The sequence below is a fragment of the Strongylocentrotus purpuratus genome, unplaced genomic scaffold (genome assembly GCF_000002235.5).
Source record: "Strongylocentrotus purpuratus isolate Spur 01 unplaced genomic scaffold, Spur_5.0 spur5_scaffold_3, whole genome shotgun sequence".
Lineage (NCBI taxonomy): Eukaryota > Metazoa > Echinodermata > Echinoidea > Camarodonta > Strongylocentrotidae > Strongylocentrotus > Strongylocentrotus purpuratus.
This window is the reverse complement of record NW_022145609.1, coordinates 15,644,484-15,658,953: the sequence shown is the minus strand read 5'-3', so window position 1 is coordinate 15,658,953 and position 14,470 is coordinate 15,644,484. Positions and strand designations below refer to the sequence as shown.

Genomic DNA, 14,470 nt, shown 5'->3' with positions numbered 1-14,470 from the left:
AAGTGGAACCTCTCAATTTGATAAAATCTTTGGATATTTTAGGTTATTTCAACCTCAAATGATATAATCCGCGCCGCCTAAACCCTTGAACAATAATAAATTACCGTGTAGGACCTATACATCACTGTACTCTATTTAGACTCCCCAATGGACTCCCCAGGCAGGGATGGCCTATCCCATTCGGGCTCCATTATCACCTACTCAATTAAAACAATTAAAACAATCAAAACCTAAAAAAACAAACAATCATGTGATTGCGAATTACAGCAAACGACGGTTTCGACACCCCCCTCAAACTAAAAATAACATAAAACAATCCTGAGAAAAGATTTTGTCCAATGCAGCGGAGGGCGCCCTACATCGCGCCGAAATAATGCTTGAGATCGCGAAATCAAAAAATGATTTGACCAAACTCCAAAGTAAGGCAGATTGTTTTCAATTATCTACGATGTTCCTCTCTTTATATTAGGTAATTTTAGCTCCTAACATTTTCAAAGTATCATCTTAACTGCAAAGGTAAGTGTAATGTATCATAAAAGGTGAATTATAACCTTTATGAGGGTGTTGCTTAAGCTTTGCTAGTGCATTTGGCTTCTGAACAGTCCCGTTCAATGTAAATTGTGTTTGTTGTGAATTGGGGTGCAGTGCAATATGTGTACGTGTGTCTGTCTTTGTAGTTTCGTGTATTTTCAGTAGGGGTGCTGGTCCGAGAATAAGGATCATCCATATAAATGAGGATCAAATTTGTAAACGCCGACAGACGTGTCTGCACAAATAAGGATCATGTGCATTTTCGGCTTTCCTATCTGCACGTTCAACGTTGGCATTCTGAAAAAGGGATTTCGCGATGATTTTCTTGATGCATTTCACATTGAATTTGTACAGAGACTTTCACGTTATGAGTGATAAATCCTCAGGAAGACGGACAACCCATTCAAATTTATTAGGCGGAATCCTTTTTTCGTATCGCCAGGGCGCAGATCGGGAACAATTGTGGACGATCCTTTTTTTATGACGCATTTACGAGGATATCCTCATTTATAGGGACGATCCTCGTTCCAGGACCAGCGCCCCTACTGATTATATGCAGCACTGAGAAAGATTATAGAAATATGGGATATATCATGGTTTTGGAAATCACTCATTCCACTGCTTCAACTGCTTGTACTCTTTTTTGTAAAGACTCTATGCTTGAGTGGGAAAGAATTTAGAAGAAACTATTTAATTATTAACTGTGTCAGTGTGTGTTTATGAATGTGATGAAGATAAATATAAAGTGCTACTGACAACTCTGTGGAGAAAATGGTGGTTTCCTTTTTCATGATAATACCAAAATACTTGTGGAATCTTGGCAAATGAGCAGTTGTAAATTTGTAGACCTTGTAAGTTGTTTGACTATATTTCTAAAGTTAGAATTCATTTCCCACTTAACTAAGTCTAAAAAAAATCTGTGTTTCAAGGGAATCACATCTCCTTTCCATCACTTAAAAATAAAAGAAAGTCAAAACCGTTTTTTTTAATGAATTTTTAAATATTGACCATCTGTTGACTTCTGTCACATACTTACATGTACCATGTCAGCAAGATATCTGTATCGAACACTTTCCATTATTTTCTTTCAGACCTGGACAGAAATTTGAAGGGAAGCACCTTTCTTTCTGACGAGTCACTGATTTGCTCCTAGCCTCAAGAACATGGCAAGCAAGAATAAGAAACGGAAGCGGTCATTTTCCCCTGAACCTGCAATGCCAGATCATCCTCCCATTCAAAAATTTAAGTTTAAAACAATGCCACAACTTCCCCCAGATTCCAATTCATCGAGCAAAAAGAAATCTTCCAAGAAGCGCAAGCAAGAGTTCTCACCTTTACCTACCACAAGTGTGTCTCCTACTGGTGATTGGGGCGAAGATGATGGGGGACTGAAGATGAAATTTATTCTGTCACCTAAAAAGACGAAGGTTGATACATCCCCAGAGAGTGATGCGACAGAAGAGAGGTCTCCTCCTCCCAAGGGGACCGGTAAAGGGAAGAAGAAAGGCAAGCAAATCAAAGCAAAGTTGTTCTTTGAGGATCAAGTGCTTACTCTTGATGGTGAGGAGGTGACTCACCAAGACGTGATAAAGCCTGGCAAAAAACGAAAGGCAGGCATCAAACATAGTCCAGAAGACACAAAGTCGACTAAAAAGAAGAAGGATGCAGATAAAGCTAAAGTCAAAGAGGAACCAACGATACCCCCTTTTACAAAAGTTCCCAAAAGTGCAGACAAGTCCAAGATAAAATCCATCAAAGCAGAATCCGATAGTGGATACAGTGATACTCCAACAACCTCAGCAAAGTCAAAGAAGCTAAAAACAAAGCTGCAGACGTTGGAGGAACAGCCGGTTCCCAGTCCACAAGCCTCGGACGTGTCTAGGGATTCCCTTCCTAAGAAGAAGAAAAAAGAAAAGGACAAAAAGAAGAAGAAGATGTTTAAGTTCAAAGGAGATCGCAATAGGTTTCTGAATGTTAGGGGGTCTTCTGATGAGGAGGGGGGAGATGACAGCTTCTCGAGATCGATTCAGGATGAAGACAGCTTGGGAGGGGGCTATGACCTGGAGGATGAATATGATAGCAACATCCAGAAGGTGAAGTCCAAAGAAATGGACAGGTTCATGATGCCTCAAATGCCCGTGCCAGATTACAACTTGGAGAAGCAAGCTGCAGAGAGCTACTCGGCCAGCACGAAAGCCAAATCTAAGAAGGACGATAGGAATGAGGGCGAGATTCAATCGTCTCGCGCTGAAGATCTCATCTCGCAACTTACGGCTTTCGGTTCTGATATGGAGACTATCTATCCCAGCTACATGATGGCTCCAGACGAGAATAAGGAATTAGATGATGGAGGGTGGATCAAAAAGAAGAAAAAGAAGAAGAAACTGGCCAAGGAGAAGAAGAAAAAGAAGAAGAAACCAAATCTTTTGGAGAGGGATGAACATGGGAATGTCAAGGTGAGATTTCAATACACCTGTATTTTAACTCTAGTCATTTTTCTGGAAGATAATCTTGTTGTATAAAGTCTTAATCTCATATTTCATACTTTTTTCTCCAGACAACTAGATTCTGCCAGTTAATTTAATAATTTCTCAAAGATCTTTCAATGAATAACCCAAAGTGTTAGTTTTTAGTACAGTTAAGATGCAAACAAATATATAAAAATAGTCAACAACTCAATTTCAAGTTTATTTATTTCATCATCTTATATGAAAAAAAAACTATGGTTAAAAAACAAACAAACGCATTTTTAATTGTACAAATAGAAAATAGTGACAAAGAAAAATGGAAACATCAAAAGTATAATTACAATGAATGTGCTTGATTGTCCTGAAATATGACTGTGATATATAACTTGATATTGATTTTTATCTGTATCTTTAGACACTGCAATCTGACTTAACCAGATTGTAGGATAACATCTGTGGTTACATGAACCTTTAAAAACTAAACATTCAGGTTGCGAGTAAAATCGAAATCGAAGAGCTGTGTAATCTTTCCTGTCGGATATACTTTGAGCCAACCTGAAATATCATTTTGTTCGAGTTTAAAGAAAAAAGTTATAGAAATATAAGATAATGTACACTGTACTCTGAGCGATTCATCAGCTGAAGTGATCAAAAATTAATTGTCACCTTCCTTTTTTTATTCTCCAGTATGTTATGCGGAAGACCAAGCTATCTGGATACATGTTATGGTGTAGAAGTTACAGATCAACTTTTGTCTCACAAAACCCTGGACTTGGTAAGTAAAGGCTTTTCCATGCTTGCAGAATTTAACGTCTAGGCACATATTATAAAAGCTAATTGATTTTAAAACATGGTTTAAATATAGTTTACAGGTGTGTATTAAGCATCTTCTGTAAGTGTCAAATTTCTTTATCACACTTTCCTCATATTCCTCTTATTAATTGTGCACCAGGTGTCGAGCCTATTAGCTTTTAAAGAAGCACCATTTTAAATTTCTACTTTGCATTATTCATAAAGTTGCTTGATTATTATTCTCCATGTACATATCCTCCTTTTTCCTTGAGCTGCCTTTCCATAGATGTAGTAATTACATGTATGATACACTAAATAGTTTGTCAAAGAATCTTTACATTTGTGCATTTTGTTCTCACTTTTTGAAAAAGCTTTTAACTTTGCTTGTAAAACTGTATTCCTCTTTGCATTTCCTTTTCCTGTGTGCAATCTAGATTTCTCCACGATCAGTCGTCGAATGGGCGCCCTGTGGCAGACGCTGGACGAGGAGGAGAAGAAGCTCTGGCGCAAGAGAGAGATCACCGTCAACACGAAGGTGCCCCTGAAGCGACTCAACAAGGGCAAGGACGGGGCGTCGTCATCGGCTCCGGACGCCCCGCCCTTCCGCCTCAAGACACCGGACAAGCCCAAGCCCAAGGTGAAGAAGCTTGTTCACCCTGTCAAGAGGAAAATTCACACTGCCGCCAAGAAGAAGATTAACGCTGCTCCGGTGAAGATCACCCCGCCCAAGTGGAACCCCATCGACTGCGCCGCGTACCTGAGACTGCTGGGGGAGTCACTGAGTGACGTCGGGGGCAAGCTGCAAACACACAGGGTGAGTAGCTTCTCACAGCTACATCCTGGTGTGATGAAGGTATAAACAAAACAGAAGAAAGGAATCAAAGAAAGAAATTTCTAATTCGTCCACACATTACATGTATATAACCAACTCTTGAGTTTCATAAAAAGGTATCACAATTCAAAAGGAGACAAGTAAGTCCTCATTTATTTCATATTTCATGTATTTCCTAAAGATAAAAGTGAGTTCTGGTAAAAAAAAAAATAAAAAAAAAAAAAGAATCATTACGAAAATTACACTAAATGTTCAAGATTACAAATAAATGTCATTTGCCAAACAATTTTGGTATAAAATGTATACTGGCTGAATAATGAACATAGAAAGATTAGGAATAAAGATTAGTAGCCCCGACACCATTTGTGTAGTCCCATATACATCTTTCTATTCACAGTGCTTGTTACTTTACAAAGACTGGACCTTATTTATTATGATTTTGATGACTCCAGAACTTTGCAGTACACACCAATACTTACCGGGTACATGCTACATGATCAACTTTTTCTGATCCATTCCACACCTTTTCTTTCACAATGCAATCGGATGACCAGAACTCACCTTTATCTTTAAAATCAACATTTTCCTTTTCTGTCATCTACATGTATATCTTCTTGATTTTCCCTGAATGTACATTGTATATCTCACATGTATAAAGAACCCTTCTTTATCTGAATTCTACACAGGATAATATTGAGGTCCATGGCAGTGTGTCTGTCCTGTTAGACTCCATGCTGTGTGCTCTGGGCCCTCTACTGTGCCTTACAGAACAGGTTCCTGAGCTCAATGCAATCAATAAGAAAACCAAGGTAGGTCAATGAGATTTTGAAAGGCAATCTAGTCCTGATTGTAAAAGAATTTTAAACTTCAGTAAAAAAAGATTTGAAAGTTACGATTCTAAAAGATGACTCAATACCTTTTCGTATGGGACCAGGAAAAAAACCTTGTCATAACAAAGCTCTTTATAATGAAGTTCCACTGTATAATGAAGCTTTGTTGTATCAGGGTTAGGGACAATAGAAAACAAAGAAGTGGAACTAGCAAAATAACCTTTATATAACAAGAGTTTATACAGTAGGCTTGCAGTTGGCCATGTGAGAGAGAGAGAGAGAGAGAGAGAGAGAGGGGGGGGGGGGGGGGGGGGAGAGTATAGGGGAGTCTGAAAAGGACTATTGGTAATTTTTCTTGAGCTTATAGTTCTAAAGAGAACTTGAGTAAGGGACAAGAAGGGGAAAAATCAGGAAGAAAAAAATCAGGAAAAATAAATAAATAATTGTTTTACGTGGGAATAATCAATTTTTTGTCCCATTTCTTTGTCTTCCACAGACTGGTGTACTCGACAACATAGCATACATCATGCCCGGACTATGAACCCACCCCAGTGTGTAAGGTCGTATATGGACTGGAGTCAATGGAAGCATCGTATATTCCAGCATATACATATTTTGTTTATAGGCAGTTTGAGCATTCCTCGAGATGAATATGAGCACATGAAAAATGTGGCTACTATTTTATTAGATAATATTATTTCTCGATGCATTTCCAGTTACCTGTTATTCATTTTGATGGAAAAACTTTTACAGTATAAACACTGACTCAAAATAGGATGCATATAGATGTAAAAATTGAAAAAAGAGAGGAAGATAAAAATAATAACAATGAGATGAAAGAATATTTGGAAACTTTGACATTTATTAATCTTAATAATACTCCATTGCACATGTACAGTTTTTGTTTCCATTTTCCTTACTGTACTGTACATACTGTACAAAATAAGCTAGCCATACAGCTGGATGTAAATATACATTGTTACTTTGCCTTTGAACAATATTAAAAACATCTGTAAATTAGACATCTGTTGTACATGTTTACTTATGTTCTCTTTGCGTATTGATAATTGTATTGATCTAATAAATAATGGACTACTTGAAAGGCAGAATTCTACTAAAATGTTACTCTAATTACGAACATACAATGAATCAAGCCAAATAATTTTTGTCTTTCCCCTATCCAGTACCATTTGGCAGGCATGTATTTAGAGTCCAAATTTATGTGTTGTATACCAGACTTTTCTAATCTGATCCTAAACACTACATTACATTTTTAGTTATGCTTAGATTTTTGTTGTTTTGAATACAGGTATTAAAAAGGAAACAAGAACAAAGAGTAAATCTGCAGTAAAACCCGTTAAAAAAATCATTCATTTGCTTGAAAATCATAGAAAGAATACATTGAATAATGAAAAATTAAAAAAATAATTTTTCAATAAAACTATTGAAGACATGTAATATGGTTATGAAGTGTAGCGGAAGGAGACAAAATTTTAGAGCATGAAAATACTTCAGATTTCAGATTTTTTACAACAGAAGTATTTCAAACTCAAACAGAAGGGACACTGATATAATACTTTTGATAAATATATATGTATGTTGATAAAACATTGATAAAACCCTAATAACCTCTAAAATGAATAATGTTGTAATACTGGCAGTAGACGGTGTCTGATTATATATATGAATACCCACAGTTTTACAATGCACTGTTTTTTTTCATGAAAATGGACTGGGACAAACGTAAAACAATTTTGATAAAAGTACTATTATTGCCTGCAGAACCATAACATTTCACATGTCTTGTATTATCAGTACTAAATTGAGGGAGGGAGGGGGGGGGGGGGGGGGGGGAGGTTAAGTATAATACTTCAGTGGGTGTAGTACTTATTATTTGCAGTACCATACAGTATAATAAGTCACATACATGTACTATTTCAAAACTAAAATCGGTTCTTAAAAAAAAAACTTCATTTAACTCTCCTTTCTTTTCATACCAAATTCATTTCATATTCTTTCTTTTTGACATTGCCGTCTGTCTCAATCTTATCCCTATTTCTCAGTATTTCCTGAATTCCATTTACATGAAGAGGGGTTCAACAATACACAGCCCGAGTTAACTACTGTACCATAAAAAGCACTGAAAGTGTTGAAATTGTTTGGTATTTATCGCAAATAAATATATACCATATACGGTACTTGTATACAAAATAATCTGACAAATTTTTATGCTTGGAATGTCATTTACTTAAAAGTCTCAATATCAAGGTCAATACAATCCTGATGCTGCCGCTGCCAGCCAAAGAGAGATCTATCAGTTCATGAGTGTCAACAGATGCAGTGTTTTTGTCATAATGATATTTATTTGACGGTCTCGATCATCTGGTCGACGGCATCCCAATCGATATCTTCCAGTTTGTGAGAGTCAACAGATGCAGTGTTTTTGTGGTAGGAATGTTGTTTACTTGACGGATTTGATCATCTGATTGATGGCCTCCCAGTTGATATTGCTCATGATGCTACCACTGCCAAACCACAGCGATATCTTTCAGTTCATGAGTGTCAACAGATGCTGTGTTTTCGTGGCAGGAATGATGTTTACTTGACGGTTTCGATCATCTGATCGATGGCATCCCAATCGATATTGCTCATGATGCTACCACTGCCAACCGATGCGATATCTTCTAGTTCGTGGAGGTCGACTGAAGCAGCATAGTCCTCATAATCCCGATCTTCAATGTCACTGTTCTCGTACTGGGGCTCTGTGATGGTTTCCAAACCCTGTAAAGAAAACACATAAACAATTTTTTTTTAAGTAAAGAGGAAATTTGATTAAATTTATTCAAACAGCAATGAAGAAATAATTATGTTCCTTACTTTAGTCGATGCAAAGCATCATTTAAAAAAAAAATCCTACCTGATACATTCAATACCTTTATTTCTTTATCATTCTTCTATCATTTGATGTTTTGTACTTGAAAAACAAAAAGTAAGCTTAAATCAAAATATGCTTTCACAATCTGGAAGAAAGAGTGAGTAAAACTGAGGACCGAGGGGGGTTTCCCCCTTTCCAGATTCTCATACAAATCAACCAATTCTCACACATTAGAAAAATATTCCTTATACAAGTAAATTCTTTTCAACAAGTTATCATTTATAATATCAAGTGATATAAACAAAGTAAATTTGGCTACATAGAAATTTAAAAACAAATATGAAGAAAAAAAGAGAATCACAAAGTACCTCATCTAGGTCGTCATCTTCCTCCAACAGCCTCCTCACATCATCTGAGACGCTCCATGGACTGAGCGCGCTCACATCGGACATCTCATCCTGCACCCTCCCTGGCTGTCTCGTACCCATCTCGTACGGCTGGTGTCTGGGTGAAGGGGTGCGGAGGGGCGGCGCCTTGTGGGTGTAGTACGTTCCTGTTGGCACTGGTTTTGCACCTGTAACAGCAGAACATTATAATAATAATAACCAACAAAAATTCCAGCGGGGGCCTGTCCCTTAGTCTAGAGGTATGTTTTCAGATGTTTTTTTTTTATAAAGAAGTCAAGTGGAGTACTATTTCTCAGAAATGCAGGGATTTCATTTCATATGAATATGAAGAATTTATGGGGATAATCCTTTACCTAATATAGCATGATTATAGGAGGAATGGTACTTCACCGATTTCTTGAAAAAAAAAACATTTGAAAAAACATACGTTTGTCAAGTTTTTTATATTAGTTCTTTTCTTAAATAACACTCTCAATTCCCACTTGGGTAACAAACAATAGCCCAAACCATGCTCACCATAAACAGTTCTGTGCTTTGTTGGAGGGGCTTCTGCAGCATTCTGTTTGAGTCTGTCTACATAAGGCACAGGTTCATGGGCTCTGGGTTTGACTCTCATACCAGGGTTGACACGCGGACTGACGATAGGCTCTGTGAAGATGCAAAAAAGGAGAACAATTGTGACTTTGTGATTTAGTGAAATGTGATTTTCAAAAGGGTTTTGCAGGTCTGTTTGAGCATTGCTCATGAAAGCAACCCATAAACTGCATGACAAACAAATGAACTTCAACTTGTTCCCCTCAAATTAATACCAACACCAGAACTCCAGTGTATTTTTACAGATTATAATATTAATATTTTACATTTGCATATGCAAACAACATATTGAAGAAGCAGAATACATGTACCTCACTTGTCTGTTTTCTTGGGGGCCTGAGCAAAAATAAAGGGGGTCTGCATATTTGACATTTTGATGAAGATGATGATTTGCAGCACTTATTATGATACCATATTTCTGTTTAAAAACACGAAAAGGCTTGGGCTCCTCTCAAATGTTAAAGGTTGGAAATAAAGGTGGTGGTGGTTGGGAGGGGGGGGGGGGGGGTCCGTATGTATCAATCCCTTTTAGTGTCACACTCTCATTATAGCTTTCACATCATTACATAAAATATCAATTGTTCTAATGAACATACATCTATTCTGACAAACGAAACAATTACTTATGGCCACAAGGTCTCAAAGCTTCACATACCTCTGCCCCTATGGGTGCCTGAGTTACCGAGTTGAGCCAGCATGGCTGTGTAGGGTGTAGAGGACCTTGGTCCTGGTTCCGGTGTGATGCCTCGTCTCTCCACCTGCTGACGTCTGCTTTGTCCAATCGTCATGGTAGCTGAAAGATGGACAGATAACAAATCTCAATGTTTGAATACTACAAGGGCAGTGTTGATTATTTCTTCTACTATTATCAGATGAGCCATACTGCTTTGGGGACATTATGGGGGATAAGTATCTAGGACATTTACATTTGCTTGTTTGTCAAACAAAAGTGCAACTGGTTAAGAGTTCCTACATGTGAAAACTATAAACTGGATGAAATGGAAATAATTTACTGATGAGCTGCAACCCGTATTAGACATCCCTAGACCCATTTTGATATTTATTCTGAGTCAATTTAGCTGAAAAGGTTTATCCATTTCTCAATACCTCGCAATAAATTAATCGAAATATGAAATCAATGGATGATCCAAAAGCATGTACCAATGGCTCAGGAGTTGAAGAAGTGAAAAACGTAGCACAGATAATGAAGGAAAGGATAATGGAAGTAAAGCATCGAGAAGACAATTATTGAGAAAATACAAGAACAGAAAAGAGCTGGGTGGTCTTGAAATGACATTGTCCTATTTCATTAAGAAGCACTAGGAGATACGTGGCATATTAAAGTAACCTAGTTCTCTTATTAAATCGTTAAATCACCTGTGCCTGGTCTATCTTGTTGACTAGGTCTGGGTTTCGGCCTCTGGACCAATCGTGTGCCCTGACCCCCACTGCCTTGGGCGCCTCTCATCTCTGCTAGCCTCTCTGTGTATGTCTTGGGTGTCTTTGTGTACTGCTTTCTGTTCTTATTCCACCCTGGTAATCTTGTGGAGCCTGAAATGATCGCCGAAAAATATACCAATGCTGAATATTCTGTGAGCAAACTGGCTAGAAAATATGCAACTGTGCTTTTTTTGGCAAGGCTGAAAATCTTTCAGAAGAATTTTGACTGTTGTACAGCACATTTGGACTGACGGTTAGGATAATGTAATCTTCCTACAGCAGAAAAAATTAACAGCACAGTAAAATTATTTCACATTCATATTCATAATTGGAATAATGAACTAAACATGAAATGCGACTCTCAAAATGTTTTTGCAGCAAAATCTTTATGCATGCTGTTTCAAACATTTGTTTCTTTTCTTTTTTCTTTTGATTGGGGGAATAGAGAATATCAGTTTAAAGAATTCTACACATATCATAAAACATGTGAAGTATATCTATTATTTAAAAGTGCATACCGTACAATCGTTGCTTCGACTTGACAGATGATGGTGCCCTACTGGAGGTGACTTCAGCCTTCATCTCCTGCAGCATATCAGTGTACGTCTTTGCTTTCCTCGGAGTTCCTTCCCTCTTCCTGGTGGCCTCTGGTCTCTGTACCCTGACAACATCTGTGAACGCTTTGGGTTTATGGTACGTCCCAGTTGCAGACTCCAGCTCTTGATGGCTGCCAGCGTTCTCCTGGTCATCCTCATCATCTTCACTACGCGGTGTGACTAGGTCAGACATTTCTGCAAGCACCAGCTGCAGGTCATCCTCGCTTGACCGTCTAGGGTCTACAAAGTGGACAGAACGTTCCATGCTAGCCCGAAGCGATCTTCCTGGTGGCCTCCTGTCAGTGCTACCTCTGTATGCAGGATGCTCCTGTCGCCGATCCTCAATTTGTCCTCTCTCTTGGTGGTGTTCATGATCATCTGCACGTCTGTTGCCTTCCGCTGCAGGACCTCTGTAGGCCTCACTGTCGATGAACATGTAGGTCCCCTTGGGCAGTGGCCTTCCACTTTGCTGACCTCGCCCATCATTCCTCACCACATTACTTCTATCACCCAGTAGCCGAGTTGACGACATCCTGGAGTCGGCACCAGTTCTGGGTTGCGGTGTTGCAGCAGTTCTTACCGACGGTTGTGGAGTTGCTGCCGCTCTCGACGATGGACGTTGAGTATGTCTGGCTGTTGGAGTAGCTGTGCCTCGCATCGAAGATGTTGCTTGCTTTCTCAGCTTGTTGGAGCGGTCTTTCCGTGGCTCTATCAAGGGTCTTGGAGGCAGGCTGGGCTTGTCCTCAAAGATCTGTCCCATGAGGTCCTTAGCCTGAGCTATTCTATCCTCATGGTAATCCCGAGTCTTGATTCTGTATAAAGGGAGATGGACACAAACAATGTAGCTGAAATGAATCTTTGACAAAAATATGTGTAAACTAAAATTCTTATTTCATAAATAACACTCATAGGAAAGACTGAGACAATAACTGCTACAGTTTTAAGAATGTCTTGATGATCAGAAAATCACTGATTACTTACTGTTTTTTGGTCTTCTTCTCTTCCTCTGCTCTTTTGATTTCTTTGGTTGATGTTGGAATCTAAACAATGAATCAAATAAAAAAAAAGCATGTTATAGTATGATGATCAGCAAGTGGAAATAAAACATAATTCTATTATTAAAGCCCATCTGTACTAGTTTGGCCAGGCAGGATTAGACCTCCCTGCGTGGTCACTGGTAGGTGGTTATCTCATGAAATCAGCTCTCCATTAACAGAAGAAATAGGGGACCACTTTAAAGTAGGGAAATCGAATGTGCAGTAATATAAATAAAGCAATGAAGCATTCCCTGCATCTATATGCCACATTTGGAAAGAGCGCAGCAAGCATTATTAGGCCAATACCAAGCATTCCTCCTGGGACTTCATTATTTTTTCCTCCTGAAAGAAAATTGGGTTAGGATTAAATTCTCTAAATGGTTCGAGCAATCTTCATTGGATGGGATGGCTACATGTAAATCCTGGGTAAAAGTTATTAAAACAGAATAAACTCAAAATTGAAATGAACATTGTGCCAAACATAATGTAAAATAATATATTATTACTACTGCTATCTTTGAATTCAATTCCTCAAGGAACCTTTCTTACCATATCATTCACTCTGATTTCTAATTATAGATTGTTTTGCTTTACAAGCCCTCATTTACAACGAGTTGATGGAGAAAATAATTAAATTATTCTTGCCCACTTCATACCTGCTTCAAAGGGTCCGCTTTCTGTCTGAACGGCTTGTGCTCCCTCTCTATCTTCTCTCCCCTCTTCATCTTATATTCCTCTATCTGCTGTGCTCTCTTTCTCTCCATCCACTCCTTGATCTTCTGTCTTTCCTCTGCAGAGCGTCCCTCGGGCTTGGCAGCGAAGGGCCAGGGTTTAGTCTTCTCCTCGGGGGAGGCGGCTGATCGAGGGGAGAGGAGCTGACGGAGTTGTCTGTCCGTCAGGCTGGTGAGCGGTATGTCAGCCAAGTCCTCTTCATTGAAGCTGTCATGCCTAAAAATGATTGAGAGAAGAATGCTTAATGAAGTTTTCTAAAATATATCATATTTGCATTTAGAGCTATAAAGAAATGCATATATGCTGAACTACTGAACAATCAGATCAATAAAATCAGCTCTCCTTTATTCAAGTTCTCCATACATTTTCAGTGAATCATAAAATATATAGGTCATTAGAGTAATTTATCAATCACATCCATAATGAATGAACACAAGAATTATCAATTCATCAATCAATCATTCCAGCATATCTCTACATTGCATAATAAGCAACTTTATGGCCTTTTGAGCAAAAAAGAGACACGTTACAGAGTTTTAAAGACCATCCAAAAAATGCTTGTACCACAGATACCTGTATATTATACACAGCTTGTTTGAGTATTAGAAGTTATATGTAGTAATAATAATATTCGATTCTTGTATAGCGCATATTATATTATATAATGTCTCAATGCGCTTCTAAAGAGCTTTGGAAATTATTCCCCTAGCTTTAGCTCCGGCAGCTGTTATCAGCCAACAGTGCATTTCAAGGAATAATCCTACCAGTTAGCAGGGAGAACAGTATGCAAACTCAACCATTCATGTAACATATAACTATCATTCAGATATCCCAATATGTGATTCTATACTTCACGCTTCAATTCATGAGCTTACATGTATCTCGTCTGAACGCGTTTCTTGGCAGCTCTCTTCTGCCGTTCTGTGAGTCCAAACTCATCGGCGTCCACATCGTCCCCGGCGATGACCTCCGCAATGATGTCACTGACCCCACTGATACCAGAGATACCGAGGGTCAAGTCTCCTTCCGTCAGTAATGTCCTATTCAAAGCAAGAAATGTATCATTAAAACCAAATGAATTCGGTAGATTCTGTTTAAATTCACACACAAAGCTGTTTAGTTTTTTTTATTTTCTTTTTGATTATCTTATTATTTGTTTTATTTTGATTAGCCTTTTCTGTCTCTTTCTGGATTCAATGACCAGCAAATAAGAAATCAGGATTGCCTATCAATTACATATTGTTTCATACTAAGATTCAAATGACATGCTATCCATCATATCATATTGGTATAAGGGGTTTTGAGACTATCATTTTTGTTCTTAGGATATCATTGA

At 38.2% G+C, this 14,470-nt stretch overlaps 2 protein-coding genes across 4 annotated transcripts in view; one reads left to right on the top strand and one right to left on the bottom strand.

Moving 5' to 3' along the window:
• Positions 1 to 354: 354 nt before the first annotated feature.
• On the top strand, positions 355 to 6,047 carry LOC575292 (HMG box-containing protein 4). 3 transcript variants are annotated; one of them, XM_011678943.2, is made up of 6 exons: positions 355 to 469; positions 1,623 to 2,987; positions 3,687 to 3,774; positions 4,226 to 4,644; positions 5,310 to 5,432; positions 5,950 to 6,047. In XM_011678943.2, exons 2-6 carry the CDS (start codon positions 1,695 to 1,697, stop codon positions 5,992 to 5,994), a joined length of 1,968 nt encoding a protein of 655 aa, XP_011677245.1. In that variant the 5' UTR covers positions 355 to 469; positions 1,623 to 1,694; the 3' UTR covers positions 5,995 to 6,047. The 3 variants fall into 3 exon arrangements, with proteins under 3 accessions (XP_011677245.1, XP_780797.3, XP_011677202.1); XM_775704.5 differs by having other exon boundaries at positions 355 to 516; positions 4,226 to 4,605; XM_011678900.2 differs by having other exon boundaries at positions 355 to 516.
• A 1,241-nt stretch (positions 6,048 to 7,288) lies between these two features.
• Positions 7,289 to 14,470, bottom strand: part of LOC100894098 — a 49,797-nt gene continuing 42,615 nt past the window's right edge. Inside the window, exons 20-28 of the mRNA XM_030996144.1 lie at positions 14,019 to 14,174; positions 13,059 to 13,353; positions 12,347 to 12,405; positions 11,288 to 12,177; positions 10,707 to 10,880; positions 9,985 to 10,122; positions 9,252 to 9,383; positions 8,697 to 8,902; positions 7,289 to 8,234 (exon numbers count right to left, since the gene is read on the bottom strand). Coding sequence (XP_030852004.1) covers positions 8,052 to 8,234; positions 8,697 to 8,902; positions 9,252 to 9,383; positions 9,985 to 10,122; positions 10,707 to 10,880; positions 11,288 to 12,177; positions 12,347 to 12,405; positions 13,059 to 13,353; positions 14,019 to 14,174 — 2,233 coding nt within the window. The 3' untranslated portion in view covers positions 7,289 to 8,051. The remainder of the gene's footprint in view (positions 8,235 to 8,696; positions 8,903 to 9,251; positions 9,384 to 9,984; positions 10,123 to 10,706; positions 10,881 to 11,287; positions 12,178 to 12,346; positions 12,406 to 13,058; positions 13,354 to 14,018; positions 14,175 to 14,470) is intronic.